Source organism: Helianthus annuus, chromosome 5, assembly GCF_002127325.2.
Source record: "Helianthus annuus cultivar XRQ/B chromosome 5, HanXRQr2.0-SUNRISE, whole genome shotgun sequence".
NCBI classification, from domain to species: domain Eukaryota; kingdom Viridiplantae; phylum Streptophyta; class Magnoliopsida; order Asterales; family Asteraceae; genus Helianthus; species Helianthus annuus.
In genome coordinates, this window is record NC_035437.2 from 136991429 (window position 1) to 137005868 (window position 14440).

Sequence of the window (14440 nt, forward strand, 5' to 3'; positions counted from 1 at the left end):
CTCAGTGCCGCGCCCCGATGTTTCCGCCATCGGTTGGGGTGTGACACAAATTGATTGAACAGCCCATGTTCGAGTTGCACGATTTTAAATATGTGCTCAAGCTAGAGTTAATATCTTTGACATGAATGAATTATTGTGCGTGTTCGAGTTGGGTGACTTAAACCACCATGACACCCTTAATTTCAACACCATTATGTCCCAATGATCTTGTTATCTTCAGCTTATATGCATCATAGTCACATGTTAGTACATTCTCAAGTCTGGTGGCACCATTTTCAAATATGAATTTGTTACCTTCTTTCATAGAATATTCCATCGTCATATTAGCTAATGACTCCTAAATAATACTAACACGGGTTAATAATCTCATGTTATATATGGGCAAATATTTAAGTGAACCATCTTTTTTTCCTAACATGCAATCACGAATGTGCAGCAAGAAATGTTGAGAGGCCTCAGAAGTTTGGTTGTCAGTGATTTCTGTTACAGAAGATTTGTCCAAAGGAAGCAGCAGCCTGAAGAAAGAAGAAAGAATGAGGGGCAACACAAAAATGTAATTTTGTAAATCTTATAACCTAGAGGTGGCCATTTAGATCCTTACTTATGAACGAGTCGATCTGTGTTATGTTTTATTTTCAACAGGTAACCCATTTGATAGATGCACTTGCCTTTTAAAGGAGGGGTTCCTGGTTTAAACCTGAGCAACGGTACTGGTAATATTAAGGGATTGTAACATTTGCCGTTAAAAAACTGATTGTCTGATTGATGAATAATTAACCTAGACAAAAAGAAAGGGACACTTAGTTGATTAATGAATAATTAACCTAGACATAAACAAAAAGACACTTAGTTCAAGAAACACGTGTGAAATAGGGCATATAGTATTCAACCTGGACATAAAGAAACAGATACTTAGTTGATTGATGAATAATTAACCTAGACATAAAGAAAAAGACACTTAGTTCAAGAAACATGTGTTAAATAGGGCATATAGTCTTCAAATTGGCATACTTACATTGTTCATGGGCCATTCAACAAATAGGTTCTCTTTGGTTGTATCCACCCGGGCATCTATAATTTGTGGATTTTATCGCTATCTCGTTCTTCAAAATAACAAAGTATGCATCTTAGTTACCAATTTTATGTGAATCTATTCTTTAAGAAACAAAATATTTACCTCTTGTGCAGATAAATCCATGGATGTTAGACAAGACCATCAAAAAACATCTTTGAAGGGTAAAATGTATCACTATGTGCTACATATTGAGTCAAAGAAACCAGGTGAGAAGACTTATTCCAGACAAGCAAATGATTGCAACATTTCTAATTAAGTCTTCTATGTCTAACTTCATAGAACAAATCACACATAATAAAGTACACAACTCAGTTATCATATCTTGTATTAAAGACGACATAATCCCTTATACGAATTTGGGAGCAATACTATGTAATACTAGGAAATACCGACTCTTAAAGCTATAAATGTTATAACTTTTAAAATATACATTCCCGTATATTGTAATCATACCCTTTTAGAAATTTCAACTTCCTCAACTATTTAGAGACGAATTACAGTTATTATTGAAAATATGTATACCCGGCTAAATATCACATAACTCTACATATTTCCATGTTCTTACATTCTCTTTTTGGTTTTGTATGTCTCCATCGCAGTGTTATTATTGAAAATGTGTATACCCGGCCAAATATCACATAACTCTACATATTTTCATGTTCTTACATTCTCTTTTTGGTTTTGTATGTCTCCATCGCAGTGTTAAAAAGAATATGAAACACATTTTTCTCAATGTGCATGGCATTGAGGTTGTGTCGAATTAGCAACATCATTGAGTAAGGGTTGTTTCGAACCCCAAAACCTTAATATGTATGGATAGGTATAGAATGCCTTCGTAACTATTGAAAGCCACAAAGTTGCTCCCCTATTTGTTCACCACCATCAGCGAGGTTGGACAATTTATCACATCTCTTTCAAAGATATAGTGAGTGTAGAATTTATATCTTCTAATGTAACCAACTTCGATGATAATCAAACGAACGCTTACCCTACATTTTCTAATGGAAAGGCATCCAAATCACCGATGCATAATGGGCATGTTATCTTTACGTATGTGCTCTAACCCGGTTATATTGCAAAGGCAGAAAATCACTGACGGTACACAATGGTATAGTTTTCGTCGTGAAATTATTCGTATGTTAACCATCATACGTTGAAACAATAAACCGCTTTGATACTACCGTTGGTAATGAAAAACGAAATTGAAATGCATAAGATGATTGACAAACCAGGTTATGATTTTTGAATACACAATTGTATCTACCCTACTTGTACTTGTTGAATTGGCGCAATTTAGGACGCACCGCTTTACAATACGACACATAAACAAACAGTTACTAACTTACACCTTTATAATCTAGATCCCTAAGTATTTATAATGACACTTTGACCCATAAAACATACTTTACGAGAATGACACATCATACTAATAATAATAAGCTTAGTTATAACATGAATAGCGAGAATATGGAAAAAAAGTGAATAAACGAATAACTTAAAAAACAATAGTTATAAAACTTCTTAAAAATAATTGATTTTTATTTATGTTGTTGGTTTTAATATTTGTTTTAGCTAAGGCTGTGGGGTGTGGTATCGGGGAGGAGGTCGGGGAGCTGATATGGCCTCCTTCCTCGAAGGGGAACACCCCCCCCCCCCTCCCTGCGTCGTCTAATCTTTGGTGCAATCGGTGGGAAATCCCTGTTTGCCCTGATTTGTTGTTGCTTGTTGATGTGTGTTGTTGTTTGTTGATTGGAGGGGAAGAGAAAGAGAGTGAAGGGGAACCATACCCTTTGATGGGAAGGGGAAGGGGGAGTGGGGAGGTGAGGGGAAGAAGACTCCACACCCTTCAGTCTAATGCTAGAATTTTGATTGTGATGGCTGATATTGGTATTTTGGTTACCGTGTTTTATTTCATTGAAGTATTTAGTTAATATATATTGTAGCATATACATAAGTACTGTAGCATATACATACGGATTCATACGTAATACTTAAAAAAGCCTTTTAATATTATAATAAACTTTTTTTCAATAAGGGTTTTATCTAACTATTTACTAGAATGTCAACATTTTTTATTGGTTCCGTCTAAATCAGTTATATATTCCTGTTCCCAGGACTCAATAATACGTTTCAAGAGAGCTTTTTTCCAATTGGATGCATTTGAAGAACAAGTAGTTACATTTTACCAAAAAAATATTTTATCCCGTTATATATAAAATGCAACTCATATCTACTATTTTGCCATTAAGCACACTGAATGAGAACTCATACACAACACCTTCCTGAAATAAAATGATACTCGTGTTGCATAATAGCTGGATAACAAAACCGATACACATTGTGACAATACCTACCTCAAAAGTCTCAAGTGTCGGAACGAAAACCAATCGACATAAAAACAACTAGGGTGGCAATTCCTAAGATGACACTAAAACAATCAGGTTTTTTGGTTGCTATATATAACCTGTTTAATAAGTGGTCATCGTCGGATTGAGTTTTTTAACCCATTTAATAAAACAGGTCGTGTGAAGGTTGACCAGTAGGTTTAGTTACATAAGTCAACCCTCCAACCTGTTTAACCCATTTATTAAAGCCTCTCACCACTTTAAACGTTTACAACTTGATTACAACAGTCATCTTGTTTGCCTTGTTTTTACAAATTGAATGAACGGCCCATGTTCGAGTTGCACGATTTTAAATATGTGCTCAAGTTAGGGTTGATGTCTTTGATACGAATGAATTAATGCGCGTGTTCGAGTTCGGCGATTTAAACCACCATGACACCCTTAATTTCAACACCATTGTGTCCCAATAATCTTGTTATCTTCAGCTTATATGCATCATAGTCACATGTTAGTACATTCTCAAGTCTGGTGGCACCATTTTCAAATATGAATTTGATACCTTCTTTCATAGAATATTCCATCGTCATATTGGCTAATCACTCCTAAATAATACTAACACTGGTTAATAATCTCATGTTATATATGGCCAAATATTTAAGTGAACCGTCTTTTTTTCTAATGTGCAATCACACGAATGTGCAGCAAGAAATGTTGAGAGGCCGATCAGAAGTTCGGTTGTCAGTGACTTCTGTTACAGGAGATGGGTCCAAAGGAAGCAGCAACCTGATGAAAGAAGAAAGAATGAGGGGCAACACAAAAATGTAATTTTGTAAATCATATAACCTAGAGGTGGCCATTTAGATCCATTACTTATGAAGTATGCACGAGTCGATCTGTGTTATGTTTTATTTTCAACAGGTCAAGTGCTGACTAAAAAGGAAACAGGTCAAATGGGTCAAACGACTCAAAAGTCTCCCAAAGTGAGCTAACAAAGCATCTAAGTACATAACGATCTTATCTATATGTTTTATTCAAAAAGTTAAATTATTATTGCAATAACGTTGGTTTAATTTTATCAAGTATATCCATCTCATATTATCTATAAAAAACGAGCAAAAAATGACACGACGGAAGAAAAACATACACCCGTTTTGACCCATTTTTCTACTGCGATTATAAATATATTTCTTCAGACCAGTTTTGCATAGTACCTGATCATTGCCTGATTTGGGAACTGCATAAGTAGTCTTCCTCTTCTTGCTGCAAGATGTCTTCATCATTTGTACACCAGAATCTTCTTCAACAAAATTTTGATCTATCACCTCTGCAATGTTAATGATTAGGACAAGAGTATGATCAATTATTAGTACAAATAATGTCTCACATGATCATGCCATGTGATGATGCAAGTGTATAATTGGGATAAACATATAGGCCCCATAATTAAGGTGTTGGCCTGTTTGGCATGGACCAACCCCTCCAAATAGCCCATTGGGCTTAAAGAACATGCATGCATTTTGTTAGCTTCTACATGATAAAACTCGGGAATATGTATATGTAAACGGATTCTAGTAGGATGAAAGAACCTGTGTTATCGCAACTTGTTAATGATGGTTTTTCTTCCGTAGCTCCTTGTTTGTTTCCATTTCTAAAATGCCGGATCCATGTATTTGTTGATGAAACATCGGGACTATTTGCTTCATTACGCCCCAAGTTTTCTCTCCTAGGACCAATCCTTGACCAAAACCCATGCTGTAAAACCTTAAACTGAAATTTACATAATGTTAGATAATCTTATATCAAATAGGAAAAACTCTTAAAAGAGAAGACTAGAGCGTACGGAAAGGGAAAATAGCATCAAAATTAAATTTTAAGCTTAATGTGATTTTTTTTTTAAATTTCATAATCACATAAGGCAACCGGGTACCAGTTTAGTGTACCAAACTAAATGGTTACACTATACTGGTACCGTGTAACTGAGTGCCTTTCTTGCTATGAGTCCCTTTTTATGCAATTTGAATGTCAATGTTTATATGCAATTTAAACCTGGCCGGAAGGGAAACGGTTGCTTGCACGAATTCTCCTAGATGACAATGATTCTGACGAGCACTCGTTTTCAATTGTCCCATTTCGCGTATCCAAAGAGTTATATAACTGGTTAACGAAAGAATCTTCCATTGACTTTAGGTACAAACTATGTTTTTCATCGGTCCATTCTGATGATCCTCTTTTTGGTGATTCCTGAGACAACATTTTTTCAAAAAGCATCGAAACTGAGTATAGAATTCACGCAGTATGATGAAAAGGTCAAATATATATGACTAAGAATTAGGCCATCAAAAAGTCCAAACAGCAACCATGGAACATGCCTGGACAACAACTTCATAACACATGCAACAACTTCAAATTATAAATGCATTTAGATTTCGGCCATTTAAGGAACTAATATGTTTGTAATCACTCCTAATAACACGTTTATTGACTTCCATTAAATTCCCACATGCCATTTGCCCGTACTCGTAATTCTATATCCATATCTAATCCTTAATATTTAAAAGAAGATAACTAGTACGGTTTCAAAGGTATTGCTAGTTTCGCGCACTCATTCAGACTTCAAATGACAGCCTTTCATATTCTTAAGGGTTTTCGAAATTAAACATCACAACTTGAAAGCATTGAATTGAAACAACGAACAAAAAGATACCGGTGAATAATGTTTTTTGTGTGCTTAAAACCAGATTTCTTTATATATAGAGCTTAGAAACCATTGTGTGCTTAAAACCAGATTTCTTTATATATAGAGCTTAGAAACCAAAGATTAATAATAACTAAAAAGATAACCAACTAATGATAGTAACAATAAACCATCTCAAACTAGAATAGAGATATAATTCTAACTAACAAAGAAACTTTAAGATAAAGATAAATGACAAACAATATAATAATAAAACTCAATAACACAACACAATAAACAAACAAACCCCTAAATCCACCCAAATCAAATCATTCTAGATTCCAATAACTGAACTCTCAAACAAATTTAAAAAAAAAAAATAAATAAGAAATCAACTCAAACACAACATAAATAAAAACAAATCCTTAGAAAAACATAACTTTCATAAACAAAACAAACCCTATTAATGTAAGATCATATATATACATTTACACTTCAAACAAACATCAATGGCCATACCATAAACGAACTCTCCTCCTGCTCCAAAATATTATTCAACCCACCGTCGTTGCCGGTGGTCTCCGACGCCGCCGAACACATCTGGTCCGCCGTCACCAGTGGTGGAAAAGTATTCTCCATATCACAGTGATCGGTCAAAAAGATAAAAAGAGAAGGTGGAATGTGGATGAGAAGAAGAATGGAACTATGGAAGTGACAGATGTCATATGGGTATCCACATGGCATGCTGCCACGTCTGCAGAAGTTCATGTTTTGACATGAGATATTTTTGCTGCGCCGCGGATTTTTATTTGTACGGTGCAGATATTTTTGTTGGTTTTTAAAATATCAACCGCCTGTACTTTTCTTTGCTTTATTCTTTCTCGAGTGTAGCATGTTGATATTTGTGGGTAGCATGTTGATATAGATAATCTTTTTAAATTATATTTTCTTTTTAATACATTTTTTGAACGACATATGGATAATCTTTTTAAATTATATTTTCTTTTTAATACATCTTTTGAATGACCAAGAAAACTTTCATTTAAATACAAAATGGTTTATGCGTTGCGAAATTATATTTTCTTTTTAATACATCTTTTGAATGACCAAGAAAACTTTCATTTAAATACAAACTGGTTTACGTGTTGCGGTGTACTAAGCCGAATATTTCCCAGTTTCATAATATATACATATGTTTCGGTTACTTGTACATATTACTTGTAACATTATCTTAATAAAAATTACATCGACTTAACCAATTAAAACAAAACACTACTACAATTTTGCTATAAAAAAAAGTAAAACAAAACATTACCATAGTTTTGCTAAAAAAAAGTAAAACGATTGCAAGAATGTAATCTAGAGCTGGAGGCAAAAATGCAATTTGTGGGAAGCTAAAGCGATCGGGGCAAATTCGGAATTTTAATTGAGGTTAAAATCGTAATTTGTTTGAGCCAATGGGGCAGTGTTAGACAGCAATCTGGCACTAAAGCGACGGTAATACTGTAACTTTAACCGGAGCAAAATCGTAATTTTGAGCATGGGCAAATTCGTAATTTCAATTGGGGGTAAAATCGTAATTGTTCGAGTCAATGGGGGAGTGTTAGTGTGACACCTCGGACATTTATATCAAATAATATGGCAACACGTGTCTGGAACTCTCAAGTATTCCAAATATACGAAAGGGACAATTTTGTATAAAAATATGGAAGATGATAAGTGTAGGGATCAAATATGATAAAATGCCAAGTTTTTTGGTTTTTGACGGTCCCTTACGAACCGCAAGCTATAGCCTTACGGTCCGTAAGGCAGTTTAAATATCTGTGGGCGCCAAGGCTCCCTTACGGACCATAGCCAACCCCTTACGGTTCGTAAGGGGATCGCTGGTAGACAGAAGTGAGTTGGCACCTGCAGCCTGCTCTCCTGCATCATACTCGCGATTGTGCCACCTTTTCTCCTCCTTGATACACCTGGGGTGCCACTAATCACCACCTTAACACCTCAGGGGACACTTGTCTTAATTTGGAGGCTTGAATTCAAGTATAAATAGAGGTGTTCAAGCACTATTCCAACTTGCACCTTCATTCTTTCTTTCTCTCATCTTTGGAGTTGTTTCTGATCTAAAGAGGTCTCCTCTCTGGAGTTATAATCCTCCCTAGAACACATGTAAGTGTTCTAGCTCAGACTTTTTCCATTCCTAGGCTATTTATTAGCTGAAAGTCAAGCAAATTGACTTTTGCTTTGACTTTCGATTCTCAACATTTCGGTCAAGTCAAAGTTCGAATCGAACTTTGCTACATGATCGTAATAATGAAGACGTTAATCCCTTGTGACTACACACTCTGAAGATCACGTTGTGTAGGCGAAATGACGAGTCAAAGTTATATTAAAAAAAGTCAAAACGCATATTTTTGCAAATTACATTAAATGAGTTTTTAAATATGGAAACCTTAATTTTTGACATTATAACAGTTTATGTAACATATTATGACATGTTTAATCATGTTCAACTCGTCATTTCCTCCTTAGAGCTCATTCCTAATCGAAAGTCAAATAGTTTGACTTCTGCTTTGACTTTCGATTTTGACCCGTTTGGTCAAGTTTAGAGCATGTATAAAGGTTGTTATATGATCATATTATTGCAGGCAATAAACCTTTGAGGTTATACCTTTTGATCATATCATTTGATAGGTTATTTGATAAAGTCCCCACATTGTGCCTTAAAAATACAAAAAATGCCCTTATGGCATAAAAATGGTTTAAAACCAAATGAACTTGTAATCTGACTTTGAAATTGATTATTGTAACACCCCGTGTTTTCCAAAAGTCAAAGTCAAAGTCAAGTGTTGACTGTTATTGGAATTAAAGATTAATAAAGATTAATTTCATTTTAGTTTCATTTTGATTTTCGTATTATTTGGAGTAAGTGTTGTATAATCAAACTAATCGACCGATAATCGAACTGTGAATCAACGATCGACTGTGAATGATAGGAAGTAACAATGCAATAAAGCTAGTCAATCAATAATCAAGCTAATCAAATCAATCATCGAACTCAAGTGTGGATAATTTTAATGCTTTTATACGTGTGTGTGTGCCTTATATGTTACTTGTGCATGTTTACTTTTATGTTAAAGTGTGTGGTGAATCAATCAAATCAATCAAGAATCGAAGGTGAATCAAACTCAATCGAAATCGAATCCAAATCGTGGTGTAAGGATGCTTGTATGTTAGGTATAGTAGTTGGAACTAAAAGTAATTTGATTAGGAATTCTATCATTCTCAAATCATCGTTCATCGAAGTCGAAATATCAAAAATCGTCGCGAAACACTCAAAACCAGGCAAGCCGATCGAACAGGGCAACCTGATCGAACAGGCTAGCCGATCGAACAGGGCAACCTGATCGAACAGGCTAGCCAATCGAACAGGGCAACCTGATCGAACAGGCTAGCCGATCGAACAGACTGTTCGATCGGACAGCTGCTCGATCAGGGATGCTGTTCGATCAGCTGACCCTTTCCTCTTTTGGAAGCCTATAAATAGGGCTGTCCTTGTCAAGCTTTCCACTTTTGGAAAAGCTCTGACCGACCAGCCTCTTCTTCTCACTAAATCTCAGATTTCTCTCAAACCGGTAAGTATTTCCCTCTAATCCTTGTACGTTTTTGTTCATTAATCGATTCTCCATCTTTCTATCTTTCAAAATCTGAATTTCATCCATGAAATCACCAAGATCTAGGTGTTCTTGAGTGATGTCATCATGGTGTTCTTGGTGTTCATCAAGAACTTCATGTTCTTGACTTCATTCAACCATGAATAAGCTAGATCTAACCGATTTCCACATCAATAACCTAAAATCTTCCAAAGATCTTAACATTTCACGGTGGAAAAGGATTGGAAGACGGGTTTTCATCTATCTTTCAACTCTTTTACACTCAAAAAGGTGAAAACGAGACTTGAACCGATTTACAATTCAATCTAAACAAACACATGGTTCAAGATTCGGGTTCCACCGGGAGATATACCAATTTCGGGTTAAACGTTAAACTTGGGTTCCAAACCGTCTCTGACCAAGTTTGGGTGATTCCTGCCCGAGTCAGTAGACTAAGTAGGGACTTCAGCTTTGTGGTTCAACTCGTAGTCAAAATATCTCTAAAACATCAACAATTAACGGGAATAACCAAGTGTTAAGTGATAGGTTAACCGAATCGAGAAGCTGGTCGAACGGCTAGGCTGTTCGATCGAACAGCCCAACCGAACGACTATGCCAGCCGATCGACTAGGCTAACCGATCGACTAGCACTTAGACCCACCAACTCACAAAGTGTAGTATTGACGAGGTACTGTTCGATCGACTACGCCACTCGATTGTAATCATTACTGCTCGGATCATGAGATACTATACTTCAAAACACTTAGACTTTTCGAAACATTGGAATGTCACCCGATCGAGCATGCCAGCCGATCGAGTGACATATTTGAAAAACAATGAAGTGCTAGCCGATCGGTTGGGCTAACCGATCGAACAGCTGTTCGATCGGCCAACCTGAAAGGTAGTACAAACCATCATACACAAACACATCCTTCACATCAAAGAAAGAAACAATCCACTTGAAGGAACCAGCCGATCGAGCCAGCCGGCCGATCGAACGGATGTTCGAACGGACTTTCAAAACCAATCGAACAGCCCACTCGATCGAACTGCTGTCCGATCGAATGTCCTACTCGATCCAAGTACGTTGTTTACTTTTCCGCGTTACTCATCGTTGTGTTATCGAACTATTCAGGCTAACCTATTCTCAGTGCTCCCTTCAATCCACAACCAACCACTGTGAGTATACTCGATCCCTTTTTGCTTTCAGCACTTTTGGGTGTTACATACGTAATCTATCAAATTCACAAACACACAAACTATTTGAACGCTAACCTACTTGCATGTATTACTTGTCTAAATGATTGCTGTTTATTATGTTTACACGTGGAGTGCTATCTGCCTGCTTTAGCAACGTAGTACTATAGTTTGGACTCAGCACCCGTTCCCACGGGGGTTGCTAAGGACAATTACTTGCATGGATTACGGTGGTAATCATGTATTGCGAACTGTCTCGGACAGTCAACTTGAAGTCATTGGTATCGATGGTCCCATGTTGATAATTTACATGCATCGTTTGCCCTTGTGTACGTGCTTGGTTATGCGTAAACTATTCGAACTCTATATGCTATATCAAACTTGTGTACTCACCTTTACATTATATGTATTGACTTTTATTTTAACGTATGTGACAGGTGTTTAAGCTACTAGCGTGCTAGGGAAGCGAGGCAATAATAAGCTTCTAGGAGCCCGTGACCTTAGGGCAGTGTCCACGTACCTGTACCAGGGTCATAATTATCTGTAGATCTTGTACTGGCACCTGTGGTCAGTAAGATTTACAGTTAGTCGTCTAGAAGTCTTAAAACAATATTAATTCAGTCTGTAATAATTAAGAACATGAGTTGTCGGAACAGTTCCCATATTGTTTGGTTGATTTCTATGATAACTTGTTATTATTTGGGACACGGTATGGGACGTGTTATATAACTGAATTGTATGATAGTTGTTGTGGAAACTTCTGAACAATCTGTTTCGCTCAGTGCCGCGCCCCGATGATTCCGCCATCGGTTGGGGTGTGACAGATTGGTATCAGAGCCATAACTATAGGGAATTAGGTTAGACACGATCTAGTCCGGATCGCTGTCTTAGAAACCTAGACTATAGTTAGGAACCAAGAGACCAAGTTTATGTGCTTATTTTATGCTGTTTCCTTCTATTCTATCATTACATCCGAACTCCGAGCCAAATTTTGTAATTTGGACGGGATTAGGTGTGAAACCCGCAAATTCCTGCCTAAATTACAAATTTTTGCCAATTACTTTGTGCTAATTTCTATCAACAAACGGGGGAGAATTATACCAAATTAGGGCTGAAACCCGTAATTTGATGAAAACTTTCCTCTAAAATTTTCTTAAAACAAGGAAGAAATTGCTGAGCTAGGGGTGAAACCCTAACCTTGGCAGTTATTCCAACTTTAATTTTATCTCGCCAAGGCAATTGACGGACTCCAACGACCTGAACTCACGAGTATGACCTAGAATGCGCATGCATAATGCCCAAGAATCGAGGCAGGAACATGTCCCCTAGAGTCGAAAGTGACGACAAGTCAACTGTGAATAGTTAAATTGCCATGGTTAGTCAAAGTCTAGTAGCCGCAGACAATCCATTTTCCGATTTTGAGTGTTGTTTTGTTGAATTTATATGATTTACCTGTTTACGTGTTTTAAAATTTGTTGGTTACTCCATTTGTTATCAATCTGCGTGACCTTTGCTGCTATCCTATCTCGATTCGAATCCCTGTTGATGTGATCTAAACGAAACCAGTGTGCTATGCTACGCTATACGACTAAGTTAGACGATACAGTGTGATGTTACTCGATGTGTTGTATGTGACCGCTATATTCAAAACTTAGAGGCGGTTAGGAAACTAAGTGTGCTACTACGTACTGTAGGAGGAAGTACGTGACATTAAATGCCTCTGTGATAAAATTGCGTACGTGTTAGGAAATTAAGTGCTCTATTTGCTTAATTGCTTATGTGTTCTAATTGCTTCTGTGCTTATGTGCCTCTATGATTATGTGCTTATGTGATTATGTGTGTTACGTGACGAGAGATGCGACGTGATTCTAAGCTTTAGAGATCTAAGAACGTGTGAGACTCGAATTCGTTGTGTTGAGCCTGTGACGATGTCTATTGCAGACCATGTCGTCATCTGGACAACCTAGATCACGCTCACGTCTTACCCGCCAGGAGAAAAGAGATCGACGTCTGGCTGCTATCATCTCTAAGACCGTGGCGAAGGCCGTGAGTGAGGTTTATGAGAACGCCAGCAAATCATCTGAGATGTCACAAGCTGATGCTCCGAAAGAATCCAGCAAGACTGCTTTTAGCTTCAAACAATTCAAGGCTTGTGGGCCAAAAGAGTTTACCGGTGAAGATGGCCCTACGGCTCTGTTTCATTGGTTTGACTCGGTAGAAGTCACCCTTCGTCAAAGCGGATGCCCAGATCACCTCCGTACTCTCAATGCTACCGGTGTCTTCCAGTCGCGAGCTTTGGACTGGTGGACCGCGGAAAGGAACAAGCGCGGGAACGACGCTGCATACGAGCTGACGTGGAAAGAATTGAAAGCGATCATGCTGGACGAGTTCTGTCCTCCCCACGAACGCCAAAAGTTGGAGGATGAGTTCTGAAGTATCAAGCAAAAGGAGGGAGACAACGCTGGTCTCACCGCCCGTTTCAAACAACTGAGCATTATCTGTCCAGATCAGGTCAAGACTCCTGAGATGACCATCAAGAAATACATCCGTGCTCTTCCGGATTGTATTGCAGATTATGTGTTCGCCGCCAAACCCGCATCAATCGAGGAAACCTACCTACTCGCTGCTGAGATTAACGACAAGCGAGTTAAGGCTGGTGTCTGGGATAAGCCATCCAAGTCGTTGCATCAAGTTACTGCCGCATCAACCGACAACCCTACTGCTCAAGTCTCCAAGTCCTCGAGAAGAAGAAAGAAGAACAAGAATTGCGCCGCCGCAACCAATGCTGCTCCTCTTCAGTCAGTACCGCCACAACAGCAACAACCACAGCGCACTGCGCCAGTGATCAATGCGCCGCCAGCTAAGCGTGCGTACACCGGCCCCCACCCACTCTGTGCTACATGTTCTTATCATCACCCGGTGGGTGTGGCCTGCCGATTCTGTGTCCACTGCAACGTTTACGGGCATTTCACTGCGAATTGCCGCTATGGTCCTCGTCAGACGCAAGCTCAGGCTGCTGTTAACCAAGCCCTGCTACCTGCTCCTCAAGCTCCTCAAGCTGCACAGGCCCCGGCAAACAATGTTCGGACCTGCTTTGCATGTGGTGACCCTAACCACTTCGCAAACCGGTGCCCGAACAGGGTGGTGAAACAAGAAGCTCAACAACCCCAGCAACAACAACAACAGCCTCAACAGCAAGCAGCTCACGCCAGAACCTTCAACATCAATGCACGTCAGGCTCAAGCTGACAACAACGTGGTCAATGGTACGTTCCTTGTGAATGGTATATATGCATCATGTTTGTTTGATACTGGAGCCGATAACTGCTTTGTGTCCTTTGAATTCGAGAAACTTCTTAGACGTAAGCGCTCTTATCTTTCGTCGTCATTCGAAGTAGAAGTCGCTACCGGAAGAACAATCGCCGTCAATTTCGTGCTCCGTGATTGTACTCTCGAGCTCAACAATCATATATTTCCGATTAATCTCATTCCAATGCAAC

The 14440-nt window shown here is 38.2% G+C and overlaps 1 protein-coding gene across 2 annotated transcripts; it reads right to left on the minus strand.

Annotated features, from left to right (window-relative positions):
* Window positions 1-312: 312 nt before the first annotated feature.
* Window positions 313-6907, minus strand: LOC110941391 (cold-regulated protein 27). Of its 2 annotated transcripts, none has more exons than XM_022183022.2 (5): window positions 6614-6907; window positions 5467-5661; window positions 5007-5187; window positions 4632-4744; window positions 313-515 (listed from the first exon to the last, which is right to left on the minus strand). In XM_022183022.2, the coding sequence occupies exons 1-5, from the start codon at window positions 6860-6862 to the stop codon at window positions 471-473; spliced, it is 783 nt and encodes a 260-aa protein (XP_022038714.1). In that variant the 5' UTR covers window positions 6863-6907; the 3' UTR covers window positions 313-470. The 2 variants fall into 2 exon arrangements, with proteins under 2 accessions (XP_022038714.1, XP_022038713.1); XM_022183021.2 differs by lacking the exon at window positions 313-515 and adding an exon at window positions 3958-4203 and having other exon boundaries at window positions 6614-6901.
* Window positions 6908-14440: the final 7533 nt, after the last annotated feature.

What these genes read in the sequence shown, in the direction of transcription:
- LOC110941391 (XM_022183022.2), bottom strand. Translation starts at nt 6,862, where the DNA reads ATGAACTTCTGCAGACGTGGCAGCATGCCATGTGGATACCCATATGAC. An exon ending in AGGAGGAGAGTTCGTTTATG is followed by an intron (nt 5,662 to 6,613) that starts GTATGGCCATTG and finishes ATGTTGTCTCAG; the next exon opens with GAATCACCAAAAAGAGGATC. An exon ending in ACCGTTTCCCTTCCGGCCAG is followed by an intron (nt 5,188 to 5,466) that starts GTTTAAATTGCA and finishes TGTAAATTTCAG; the next exon opens with TTTAAGGTTTTACAGCATGG.